General features: G+C 30.9%; 1 protein-coding gene across 1 annotated transcript in view; it reads left to right on the top strand.

The window, feature by feature from the left end:
• LOC149795559 (uncharacterized) overlaps positions 1–13803 on the top strand; it is a 33209-nt gene extending 19406 nt beyond the window's left edge. The window contains exons 4-6 of the mRNA XM_089965386.1: positions 5241–5477; positions 7161–7323; positions 9538–13803. Coding sequence (XP_089821512.1) covers positions 5241–5477; positions 7161–7306 — 383 coding nt within the window. The 3' untranslated portion in view covers positions 7307–7323; positions 9538–13803. The remainder of the gene's footprint in view (positions 1–5240; positions 5478–7160; positions 7324–9537) is intronic.
• The last annotated feature ends 913 nt before the right edge of the window (positions 13804–14716 follow it).

The following is a 14716-nucleotide window of genomic DNA, read 5'->3' as shown; positions in this document are numbered from 1 at the left end:
ATGAATTTAGTACATGTATTACCCAATGAATTTAGTACATGTGTTACCCAATGAATTTAATACATGTATTACCCAATGAATTTAGTACATGTATTACCCAATGAATTTAGTACATGTATTACTCAATGAATTTAGTACATGTATTACCCAATGAATTTAGTACATGTATTACCCAATGAATTTAATACATGTATTACTCAATGAATTTAGTACATGTATTACCCAATGAATTTAGTACACGTATTACCCAATGAAATTAATATATGTATTACTCAATGAATTTAATACATGTATTACCCAATGAATTTAATACATGTATTACTCAATGAATTTAGTACATGTATTACCCAATGAATTTAATACATGTATTACCCAATGAATTTAATACATGTATTACCCGATGAATTTAATACATGTATTACTCAATGAATTTAGTACATGTATTACCCAATGAATTTAATACATGTATTACCCAATGAATTCAGTACATGTATTACCCAATGAATTTAAAACATGTATTACCCAATGAATTTAGTACATGTATTACCCAATGAATTTAGTACATGTATTACCCAATGAATTTTATACATGTATTACCCAATGAATTTTATACATGTATTACCCAATGCAAAAGTGAAAGTGATAAAAAAGCATGATCACTTATATATTTTCTGTCAGAGATAAACTTGTATGTATATTTTCAGTAATGATGCAGGTACAGTACATAGAGTTCACATGATGTAATTATTGCAAAGCTGTTTCAGAATGTAAGTGAATATAGCCCTATTGTCACAAATGAAACATTTTGTTACCAACAACAGACAGGATGCATAGTAATCAGGTCAACAATGTGATCTTACTGAAATGAAGTCAACAGTAAACAGCACAGAAAAATGGATGGAGTTAGTAATTGCTAATAGGAAAAATGCAAAGTTTTAAACTTTACAAACTTAGTTGTGAAATGGGTTTCTGTGTTGGATACGATTATATTTCCTGTACAATATGTAGCCTGTATCTGTTGTACGTCAGTTTCAGGTTTTAGCTTCATGTAAGTGGAATTTCTTCTTATCCCATAGTTTATTTTGTCCATCAATAATGCTCCTAATATCTTTCAGTAATGCCTTGTCATATCTATCAATAATGCCTTGTCATATCTATCAATAATGCCTTGTCATATCTATCAATAATGCCCTGTCATATCTATCAATATTGTCATGTACTATCAATAATACCCTGTCATATATATTATTAATGCTTTGTCATATCTATCAATAATATCCTGTCATATCTATTATTAATGCTTTGTCATATCTATCAATAATACCCTGTCATATCTATCAATAATATCCTGTCATATCTATCAATAATATCCTGTCATACTGTCATATCTATCAATAATATCCTGTCATATCTATCAATAATATCCGGTCATATCTATCAATAATACCCTGTCATATCTATCAATAATATCCTGTCATATCTATCAATAATATCCTGTCAACCTGTCATATCTATCAATAATATCCTGTCATATCTATCAATAATATCCGGTCATATCTATCAATAATACCCTGTCATATCTATCAAGAATGCTTTGTCATATCTATCAATAATGCTTCATCATATCTATCAATAAGGCCCTGTCATATATATCAGCAATGTTTTATCATATCTATCAATAATGCTGTGGCATATCTATCAATAATGCTTTGTCATATCTTTCAATAATATCCTGTCATATCTATCAATAATGCTGTGTCATATCTATTGATACTACTTTGTCATATCTATCAATAATGCTTTGTCATATCTATCAGTAATGCCCTGTTATATCTATCAATAATGCTTTGTCATATCTATCAATACCCTGTCATATCTATCAATAAGGCCCTGTCATATATATCAATAATACCCTGTTATATCTATCAATAATACCCTGTCAAATCAACAATGCTTTCACATATCTATCAATAATACCCTGTCATATCTATCAATAATGCTTTGTCACATCTATCAGTAATGCTCTGTCATATATATCAATAATACTTTGTCATATCTATCAGTAATTCCATGTCATATTTATCAATAATGCCCTGTCATATCTATCAATAATGCTGTGTCATATATATCAATAATACTTTGTCATATCTATCAGTAATGACTTGTTATATCTATCAATAATGCTTTGTCATATCTATCAATACCCTGTCATATCTATCAATAAGGCCCTGTCATATATATCAATAATACCCTGTTATATCTATCAATAATACCCTGTCAAATCAACAATGCTTTCACATATCTATCAATAATACCCTGTCATATCTATCAATAATGCTTTGTCACATCTATCAGTAATGCTCTGTCATATATATCAATAATACTTTGTCATATCTATCAGTAATTCCATGTCATATTTATCAATAATGCCCTGTCATATCTATCAATAATGCTGTGTCATATATATCAATAATACTTTGTCATATCTATCAATAATGCCTTCTCATATATATCAATAATACCCTGTCATAGCTATCAATAATGCTTTGTCACATCTATGAATAATGCTTTGTCATATATATATATAAATACTTTGTCATCTATATATCAGTAATTCATGTCATATCTGTCAATAATGCTCTGTCATATCTATCAATAATGCTGTGTCATATCTATCAAAATACTTTGTCATATCTATCAATAATGCTTTCTCATATCTATCAATAATACCATGTGATATTTATCAATAATGCATTGTCATATCTATCAATAATGCCTTGTCATATCTGTCAATAATGCTCTGTCATATCATCAATAATACCCTGCCATATCTATCATTAATACCCTGTTATATCTATCAATAAGGACCTGTCATATCTATCAATAGTGCTTTGTCATATCTATCAATAATACCCTGTCATATCTATCAATAATGCTGTCATATCTATCAATAATTCTTTGTCATATCTATCAATAATGCCTAACATATCTAACAATAATGGCTTGTGATATTTATCAGTAATGCCTCTGTGCCATATTTTAAAGCTATTATTAAAGTCCATATCTACCATGAAGATTTTAACAACTAACTCATTAAATTAATTAAAATGCTTTGTTAAGTTTTACAAAACTTGTTGGTTTAGCTTCTTTCATTTACTTAGTTTGTGACCATAGAGTCATAACAGAATTGGACCCTTGTCCAGGATATGTATTTTAGAAATGTTTCAGAGAATTGAAATTGTTTTGAAATTTAAATTAATTTTTATTTTTTTTATTTTCTCAATTCCTTTTTTTCTTTTACATAGTGAAACCAATAAGCTTCTACAGTGTTGTCTAAAGTCAAAAGCTTATTATAAATCCTAGCCAGGACTGGCTAGAGTCCTTGAGAAAGGATGAATTGCTCCAGCTTGTCGGAAAATATGTAATAGAGGCACTCATCTTTTGGAAACAAGAAATAAAGAATGTTTTGTTTCAATATTTGGTAGAAAAGAATCTTTTGGATAAAGGTGATTTGGGTTTGATCAGTAAGTCTTTATCAGACTTTTACTTGCAAATTATGGAATTGAAATTAAAATGCAAGAATGAAATGCAGTTAATAAATATTGAAAAAGAAAAGGAAGAGAGACAATTAAAAAAAATATAAAGACATGAAACTGAAAATGCAATTAAAATTGCAGGGAAAAAAGAGAAAAACAAATGTTAGAAAAAGAACGAGCTTGACAAATGAATAATAAAGAAAAAGAGCAGCAAATTCTGATACAAACTGAAAGAGAGATGAAAAAAATTGCAAATACAAAATGAAAAGGAAGAGAGGGAATTTCAAATTAGATTAAAAGAATTAGAACCGGCAAGTATAAAGCACATCATTCATGAAACTTCAGCTTTTGATGGTACAAAAAATCTTGGATTAGTAACTTCTTTTAAAGAGAAAGGTGTACATCAGTATCTTTCACATTTTGACAAAAAATGGCCAAGAGAGCATCGGACTTTGTTATTACAGAATGTACTTATTGGCAAAGCTTGTGAAGTTACACTTCATTGTCAGTTGAAGCAAGTGCTGATTATGGTTTGATCAAGGAATATATCTTAAAGAGTTATGAGTTGGTACCTGAGGCATATTGACAAAGGCTTAGGAATTGCAAAACAAGAATGTAACCAAAGCCATGTTGAGTTTGCTAGGGAAAAAGAAAGACTGTTTCATAGGTGGTGTGCATCTAAAAAGATAGATAGCAATTATGATAAATTTAGACAACTCATATTTGTCAAAAAGTTCAAGAATTTTGTCCAAAGTGAGGTCAAAATGTACCTTTATGAACACAAGATAGATGCTTTAAAAAACGTTGTTCGTACAGATGATGACTATTTCATGGCTCACATAATTTCATTTGTCAGTACATTACATTCTCAGTAGATGGTTGATACGAAACAAAATCAGTCTAATGAGAATCCAGCTTTTGATAAGACTGATCAGAAATCCTAATCTCCTCCTATGTGCACTTACTGCAAGAAATGGGGGAATATGATTTCTGATAACTTAAAGTCAGAAAGCTATAAAAAAATAAGCAAAAGAGTAAAGACAGCAGTTCCAAATGCTACTGTTTCTCGTAAGTCAAGGTCATGGTTAGATATTGGAAACATTACATTTGTGGAGTCAAACAAAACCCAGTCTGATTCTATTATGGAGAGTTATGAACCATTCATGTTAACTGGTTCTATATAACTTATGGGTGATTCGGCCAATCCATTCCCTATTTAAATATTAAGAGACTCAGGAGCTTCTCAGAGTCTTTTATTATCAGGTACTTTGCCTTTGTCTGAGAAGTCGTCTTCTTTGTATGTTATGCACATTCATTTATGTGTATGTCTAGTCAAGACATTGATAATTACCATATGAGATTGAATGTAACTGCTGTAGAGTTGATGCAGGGATTTTAAGGCATGGTATAGACACCTGCCTTAGTTAAGATTATGTCAGTTATTTCTCCGATACGTTTGTTTAGTTTGTCAATAACTGGATATCTACCATGTTAAGTGGACATACACATTTCATAATGAGCACTTAAGCCCCTGTTTACTGTGTCACATTTGCTGGTTTCAGTAGCGGATCTAAAATCCATTATGTGTGTTCTGTATCCAGATATAGTGCCAAATATATATAATATTTATGTAGCTGCAATGGGTAACTGTTTTGATGCAGTTTAATGGCTGCATATATTACACATGCAGATCTGTACTTGTAGATGTCAAGTTGTTACTGAACAAGGTGAAGGAAAAGTCACTTGAGGGCCAGTACATTGAGATTACAAGAGTCCCAGTTACTTCTTGTGTTCAGCTGACAGGATTGCCTCTATCAACAACAAGGGAAACAGTTGAGTTGTACTTTGAAAATGCAAAGCGCAGTGGTGGTGGTCCAGTGGTATATGTCAAGTTTGGAAGGGAGAAACAGTCATGTCTTGTTTCTTTTGAAAAGACAGAAGGTATTAACATTTTTTTATATTCTCTTTTGAAATTAAAAATTTGGCATAGGTACGAACGCTTTTTATCAAAAACAGAAACTTAAAATAATCTATGATATCCACTAGTGTGGAATGGGAAAATGATACCTTAGAGTAAGAACTGGTTGGCAGGAAAGAATTTTTGAAGAGTTCCTGCCAACAGATTATGATACCAAGGGTGGAATTTCCTTACTAGATGTTTATAAATATGATGGATTTTTCTTCGGTCTACAAAATAAATACCTGTTTGCTGATTTACCACCATTAAACTTCTAGTCAAAGTAGATGGCCCTTGCAGCAAACCAAAAATATTACAAAATTATGAAAATCCAGTCTGGAGTACCAGAAAATGCTCTCATGCCATCAATATCCAATCTGGAGTACCAGAAAATGCTCTCATGCCATCAATATCCAATCTGGAGTACCAGAAAATGTTCTCATGCCATCAATATCCAATCTGGAGTACCAGAAAATGCTCTCATGCCATCAATATCATCTTATTTATCTTAATTTGTGGGCATCCCAGGTAAGCTGAACAAATAGTGACTATTTTGTTTGATTGGAGTTTCCTTATCGCTCTTCATATCAAGGTATAAATAATTATATGGGACCAAATAGGGTTAGAAAAGCTATTGTTGTTATGTAACATTACTCAAACTCTATGTAAGCATATCCCCAGTTAATATATTATGTACCATATGTAATATATTAAACAACAAAACAAATTTGAATAAATCTACTTTCTGTTTATTACACTAACAGGTTACAAATAACAAATTAATGAAATTCTTTTGAAAAGGTAGATAAAAGTCTGGGAAACTGGTTCTTACAGTGAAATTAATGTTAACTCATATCTCAACAAACAATTTTAGTTTAAGTTTTTACGCTTTAATTTATCTTACCATAATTAACACAGTTTAGTCTTGGAAATAACAGATCATAAATTAATGATATTGTAGTATATTTAACGTTGCATGTAAAAGTCATTTCATATACCCTGTATGAAAAACTGGAATTTGATCTATATTTAAATTTATGATTTCAATGTTAACCTCAGGGTCAGAGTTAAGAAGAGGTTGATCAATAACTGCATTCAATATGCTGGGAAAGATAGGTTACATTGTCTTTCCCTAAAGTTAACCTGACCCTCCCATCCCTAATCATCCTCACTGGGTGAGGGCAAACATGTATTTTAATTTTCTTGACACTGTTAGAGTTGTAGAGCAAATATATAATCTGTGCATATTCAAACCATTATAACTTCATCAGCCTTCAATTTATTTTATGAAACATTTTCACATGAACTAACAATTACTTTCTAAAAGAGAGATACAATTTTTTTTTTAAAATAACCAATTTATAAGAAAATGTTTTGCTAATTAGTAAGCATGGTTTCATCTAATTTAGGAATTTGTCACTTCATATGAGTATCTCATATTACAGATTACCTCTGCTGTGGGAGCCAAGTTCATATATAGGCTTTTATTATTTTCACATCATTGCTAAAATCCGTTGTTTTGCATAAATTAATTTGTCATGGAAAAATAAGTACAGCCACCACCTCCGAAATAATGGAGTTATCCTCTAACTACTAGTTGTTAAACAATTGTTAGACTAAGTCAGTTATAGAGGTAAAATGTTTTTGATCTCTTGTTCTTTTAAAAGATGCCGAAAGAGTATGCCAGAGGCCACATGCAATTGACAAGAAAGATGTTCAAGTTTGCCTGTATTATGAATGCTTGGATGATGACTTGGGTGCAGATGATTTTTCTGACTTAACCCATGAAACAGAGGATACAGTGGGCAACTAGAAAGTTACAAGATCTAGGTAAGGTTAAGATTTGAACCCTCAGATTTATCATGATAAATGGAAAGGACAGACATATGTTTCTAAAACGCTTCTGTCCAATGTTAATGTGGTTACCAAATGGCCATATTCTGTAGATGACTAATTGAATGCACTGTCAAAGTGGAGGGCAAAATGCCAACTTAATTCCTCAAGGACAGGATACAAGCTGTTCCAGGGCAACAGCAGTCACAGTTTCTCCAGAGGATATTTAAAAAGCATACTGGAACAGTTACCTTAGAACCCAACATGAAAGGCATCTTTGTCTGCTGCTGTGGTTTGGTTTCTTTCAGGATGTCTTAAATGAAGTAAATGCTTACTTATACTACCAATATCTCCAATATAATTTTCTATAATTTTATCCCATACGAGCAAATTTTATAAAGCAATACAAACATGATGATATTATAGTCGTGGAGACAAGATTTCTGATGCCTTTTGTCAAACTCCCCACTGTTGACATTGGGTGATAAAATAGTGCCAAAATAAATGGCACAAAAGATGGATGTAAGACAGGTAAAATTGCCTTTGTAGAAACTGCATTGTGTCTTTACCATAGAACATGTGATGGCCAACAAAATAGTTCTCAAAGAGCTTCTCAAGGCTGAGACCAGATTTGTTCCATTGAGCATCATGCAGTATCTGTGTAACATACAACAAGTCAAGATGAAGGATGATCAAGAAAAACTCAAAGCACAGAAAACTGTAAGAAGATTAACTTTCAATCATGGTTTTGAATCGCAAAGTATTTTTGAGAAATTTTAAGTAGAATTTGCATATATATGCAATGATGTATTCATATACATGTGTTTCTGTATATGTCAGTAGATTTTCTTTGCTGATACTGTTTATACCCTTTGAATTTATACCCTGAAGTATTTCATATAAAAGTTACTACTGTGTGGTATTAGAAAATTTGGAACACGTTTTCTCCGGAAAATATAAGAAATAAATTCAGTTGTGGACTACGGGGACGTAAAGACAAGTAATCTATGTAAGGAAAAAGGAAATTATTTCTTCACTGAATTTAAATTGTTTGCCCCAAATACTTGTTATTCTTCATGATGATCACATGATTTAAATGACTGTAGCAATTAATTATAAAAGAAAATAACTCAAACCAAATGATGCCAATAGGGCACTATATATACATTCTGAATATCTGGCATTCAACATTGCCACCATGTCAGCCATTGTAAAAATGTTGTGTCTTATGAACAATGTAGTTTGATATGGGGGACATTTCGGACTGGCATCATATAGATTTTTGCCAAGATCAGACTTAGATGTTTAAATGGTTATTTGCCATTTATTTTCCCTTGATTTGCCTGAGGTTTTCACATGGGAATGCCTTGATATATGTTGCTTTGTGCAATATTAAGATGAATCTGCTAAATGTAACATCCAAGATGGCTCTCATGACAGCCATGTTAAAATTACAAGCTTTAGAGTTATAAGTTACCTTAATGGCACAACATACTTCAAAAATGCTCCAGAAGGAACAAATGGTTACACAAAGAGTTGACAACAAACTTAATTTTATTCTAACTGGCTTGTGAATTTTATTTATGGACTGCAGAGGTTCAAAACAGATGACTTTGTCACTGCATTGTCTAGAACTAAAATGATTTCTAGAAATGTATATAATTCATGAGAAATATTGGAAGACATTTTTCTGCTATTTGTGGTCATACAGTTTTATTTTTTCTTGCACATTTCATACTTTATGAGCTACCTACTCAGATAGTTTAGTAAAATCTATATAAGTAACATATTTTCCTATATACATGTATTTATATTGATAAGCAGTTAATATTCATATCTGTGGAATCAAAAGTTAGAATTACACAATAGTGCATCATCATCATCATCTTAAAAGTGTGCAGTCAAAAACTGCAAAAGACTTTCACTTGCTGAAGTACAAGGACAACTAGTCCAGTCCGAGTACACAGTCTGGATTGCTTTTCATTTTCATGTTACACTCAAATAATGACTTGAAAAGAAGTTGGTGATTGGGTATCATTTAAAATCGAAACATTGAAAATAGATATTTCTGTTTTGAAATAGATACTTCTTATGTATGAATTATATTTTAATTATTTAAAAAATATCTATGAAGATCTAACACAAATTGAGTTACTGCTAAAGACTTTATTAGTTATGAAACTAATAATTCATTTTCTCTTATGTTTGCAGGTGTATCTACATATGTGTACGAATGTGAAGCAGTGTGATACTTCTAATTTTGTTCCAGTCTTTCCTGGTGAAATTACCTTTATTATGTATGCATGTGAGATGTATCACATAAATAAAACATCTTATTTATAGTAATAGTAGATTTACCTGTAGTTCCTAAAGGTATAGATAGATAATCATGTAATTAATATTATTCATTCAAGCTAATACTTGTAGCTTATGAATATGTAGTCAGTTCTATTATCAGCTTGTGATTGGGTTTGTTATAATCAGTTTTGCACGTCTATCAGTTTATAGTATACATGATTAACAATTCACATTGTCACATCTACACAAATTTTGAATGAACATCTATTTATCATTGCTACACATTTGCATATATTCTCAGAATTTCTTTCCTTTTGATTTTATTTAGGAACAGATTTATAAATATTAATTTGTTAATTAATTCATTTATTTATTATTTGCTTTATATAGATATTGACAAGTGACATTCCCTTAACAGATTAAACATGATTTAATAACTTTTATTTTATATTCATTTTCATAATTTTATTAATTTATATTTTATTTTCTAAGTTACATTCAGTGCGATAATTTTTATACATTAATATAATTTATTTATTCAAAAATGTTTATAACTAAGAATGAGAATCAAGCTCAAAATGAAAATGTTAAAAGAGTGTTACCAAATCAAGACTTTTTTATCTTATGCTTAGACAAATGACTATATTAAATATATTTATTAAATTATTTTATATATTATATCATGTCCAGGCTTTTCCTAGCTTTACAGTGAAATATTTTATATCTGAGATGAATTTAACACTACCAGTCTAAGCTATGCTAATGTATTCCAACTTTTCTTTCTCATGTAATTTATTTTTTGAAATATAAAATATGTAAAAGCTTTTTTCTAGATATTCATGTTTTCATTAAGCAAAGACAAGCATATGCAACATTGAAATCTTGAAAACAAGCTAATACTAGCTTTGAAAAACAACTTGGACAAAGCATGGACATCAAAGAGTTCATTGGATTCTAAAATTTAACGGGATTGCTTGTTTAATTATTTATAAGTGAATGCAGTTGGACAAATTTAACCACAATACCAAGAAAACAGAGCACAAAGTACATTTTAAGAACGTAATTGAGACTTCCAAATCTACAGCAGCATGGTCTTGGAATTAAGAATACTTTCTGATTTCGAAGAATTCAGTGGCTGATTTGAACATAGAACCTCTATGTAAATATGTTTTGTGTCATTTTATTTAGCTACCAGTGTCAATCACCTTGATGTTTATTGAACATTTTGGATTTAACATTTATCAAAATCCTGCTGCCTTACTGCTTTTTATTTATTCTGCATGTTTATTTTTTAAATGTCTGTTTTAAGCATGCTCGTTTTCTGTTATTATAATTATCACATGGCTTTTATGCATTTTACTTAAAAAATTTGCCATGTGTCTTATCTGTTATGTTCATATGTATGTACACTGTGATGTATCATATATATACAGGAATATATCTGCATGTTGTATGCATTGTCATGTGTCTTGTAAGCCACTGTTAGCATTTCAGTAGACCTGATCCTTATTGTTTCATTTGTAAATACGTTCTACCCGTCCATTTTAATGTGTTTTAATTTTTATGTTGCATCGGTTAAAGAGCTCATAAAGGGCCAGAATTCATGTTTTCTAGACTATCCATGCTAAATGAAGTATCTTGCATCAGATAGAACACAAATATGATTTCCGTCAGCTTATATCTGTTGTGTTCATCATAGGCAGTGGTCATGAAATTGAACTGTCATATCACTTTTATGAGTACATCAATGTGGCTGCACAGCAACTTTTGAGCCAAAAAAAGCTATTTGCATTTTACATTTATTTTGCCCCAATGCCTGGAAACACAAGAAAATAGTTTCATTGCTTGTTACATTCTTTAGGGTTAAAGGTCACTAGGTCACCACAGTGAGTTTGTATAATTAAATTTGAAATGAATATTGTATATTATTTTGTGTCAATTATACTTTACATGAATATCTTGATATGAATCCTCAATTATAATGTGTCGTCAACCATGTAAGACTGCTAATCCAAGGTCCAAGTCAAAACCTCAGCTATCAGTTCCTTGCGGTCAGATGGGTTTACTTTAATACCCTATATTGTGATAGTTAAACGGTACAATTTTGCAGTGCAAAAAATGTCATGAATTAGTATTTCTATTTAATAAAAAGATTATTTTGCTAAATAAATAGATTATTTTACTAAATTGTAGAGAAATAGTTATTATAGTGTGTTGTATGATGACTGTGAACCCAAGTTTCAAGAGGAGACTTCACAGTTTATGTGTGCAGATATGCTAAAATATCTTTGTCTGTTTTTATAACATTTGAGCAGAGCAGAAAATGTCTTTTTGTTTACAAATATCAACCATAATGGAAGTTCCTGTAAATAAAGTTTTAGCTTCAAGATAGGCTTTTCAAATCAGATACTTGTAATCTGATGTGTTTGTATTTAAATTAAAAATTAGTTAATTTAAAAACAAGATTTAAATATTAACAGCTTTCAGTGAAGCTGGAATCATGAACTATTTTAATATAAAATGTGTATTCAATCAAGTTGTGATAAATACAGTGCTAATGAGCAAAATCTTTCAGTTCACTTGTATACACACTGTAAAGGTTTAGACATGAACAAGTTATCTCTTGAATGTTTAATTCAGGAACACAAAAGAAAACAAAATATGCCTGAATGTTAATTTAGACTTATTCAAGATTTGTGTCTAACATCACAATGTAATAAAATATGTCTAGATGTTACTTTAGACTTATTCAAGTTTTGTGTCTAACAACACAATATAATAAAATATGCCTAGATGTAAATTTAGACTTATCCAAACTTTGTGTCTTGCCATGAAAGATTTCCAAAGGTGTAATATGTACTTCTGACATTTATTTCCTGTCACCATTTAAAATGACAAGACTGTGTTACAACATGCATGTAATGAACTTTGAAAATTATAAACTTTGAAAATTTGAAAAAGTGTATATCTGAAATTGATAATTTGTATGAACAGTAGAACATGATTACATCAAAAAACTAATTGATAACAAACTAATTAGTCTTGTGACATGTATTGAGTGTAAATATATTTTTGTTTGTCAACAAATAGTTGATATCAATATTAGGATTAAATTCAATGGAATTTTTTGTTCATCGCTAGTCAAAACATAGTCTAATTTGTGACAAAGATGTATTTGTCCTATTGCCAATTAACATAGGCTGTGATTTAGCATATGTTCATTTATTGACTCCTGTCGCTCAGAAAGTTAGTTAGTGAAAGTATTATTAAGTACTGTCTCTTCCATTTTTTTTAAAAAATCATTGTTGACTGGACATGAGTGTTTAATGAAAACTTCCAGTAATGGGGTGTTCAAAAAAGTCGACGATAAAGAGGTCCTTTGATGCAAGGATCACCTGATTCAACAGAGAGTCAAACATAAGGGGACAAACTTTGTTAATATTACACCCCAAGCATTACAGTTTTCCAGTCGTAGAAAATAGGCAGGCATTTCAAAAGTAGTTTTGACTGACATGTTTACTGAGGCAGTATGCATGATTCCAAGTACTATATTACTTTTAATTTAGATACGATATCATCATTACTTCTCCCCTATTATAAATTCAGCCATGATTTGAAGAGACTATTTTGTTAGCATGACATGAATAAAACCTGCTGAAAGATGGAGCAGTATTCCATTTTCATTCAAACATAGGGTAGTTCAGATCATATTTAGAAGAAAAAACCTTTTTCATACATGTTTATATTTTTTAGCCATTTTACCAAATGTATGTGCCCCCGTAAGGGTTTGTGCAGTCCAATAAAACGTTTCACATGTTGATGAATTATATTATTGCATTGATTTCAGTCCATTCTTCATAAAAGTATTTAAGTAATGTTTTAAAATTTACATTAAAAATAATACTTTCATTCTTTTATCCTTATTATACGGTTTTCAGTTATATTTTTGAGTCAAAATGAAGACTAAAATTGAGTTCAAGGTTTCTTAATTTACTTTGCTTTGCTTATAAGAAATTACATTATTTTGAAGCATATTTAATGAGACAAATATATATTTACTTCCTTTGCAGCACATCATGACATGTTTATCCTAACAAAAACATTTTTTAAACTGTAAGGACTTGCATATATATTCACCTGTATTTAAGTGAGTCTTATAAGAAGAAATTGCCAAAAACATCTCCTGTCCATTTTATTTCTTCCAATCTGTTATAAAATTGTTTTGTTTGTGTATTGACAAATATCTATCACTAGCAGAAGTAAAGAGTAGGATTCACGGAGGGGAGAGGGGGACGTTCGCCCAGACCAGGTAACAATTGTCTGGGTAAAACTTTACTGCCTAGTTGTCGCTGGGCCAAGTAGCTCGAGCAACTATATAGTCCTTGCTTTTCAGTTTACTGCTGCGGCCCTCGACTTCAAGAAAAACATTTTCAGTGGCCCATGTTGTCAAAAAGGTTGGACAGCAATGCGCCAGATATTCCAATTCGTAAAACTAATGAAAATATTGTTTAGAGTGTAGAGATCTTCTTGAGAATGCTACTAATTTGTTAAATATTTGACAATAGATAATAAGGGACAAAGTTTGTGTATCAACTAAGAAATTACAGCTTCATATCTAGTCCTCGACTTGTCAATGCTATTCACGTTCACAGTAACATTTTGCAGTAATCTACGTATCATTTGCACGCTGGGAAATTGTCCTGCCATCGATTTATCACATCATTTTGAGTCTCACACATGAGAAGTTTAAGAGTCAGAGAAAATCAAAATTGTGTGATTTTGTTCAGTTTAGGGTGTTACACTTGCTCCAGGTCACCACTATTTTCAACACTGAAACTATGTTTATGCTTTGTCAAGTCAACGTGAAAACGCCTGTATAAATCTATATAAGTATATCCTTTCTTCTCAGAAGCGAAATTTTCAAAACTTATATTTGAAACAAATATTTTAAGCGTCTCCACCGATTTCCAGCAACTTTCATACAACGCGCTCCTTACTGCAAAGTAGAAATCAACATCTACTCGACCGATGTCTGTTTTCATTATAAGGACCTCTGACTCGGACGTTTCGGACAACTGTCAGTGCCTCGTAC

The sequence above is a fragment of the Sinohyriopsis cumingii genome, chromosome 7, assembly GCF_028554795.1.
Source record: "Sinohyriopsis cumingii isolate HCF-2022 chromosome 7, ASM2855479v2, whole genome shotgun sequence".
Lineage (NCBI taxonomy): Eukaryota > Metazoa > Mollusca > Bivalvia > Unionida > Unionidae > Sinohyriopsis > Sinohyriopsis cumingii.
This window is presented reverse-complemented; position numbering and strand designations above follow the sequence as displayed.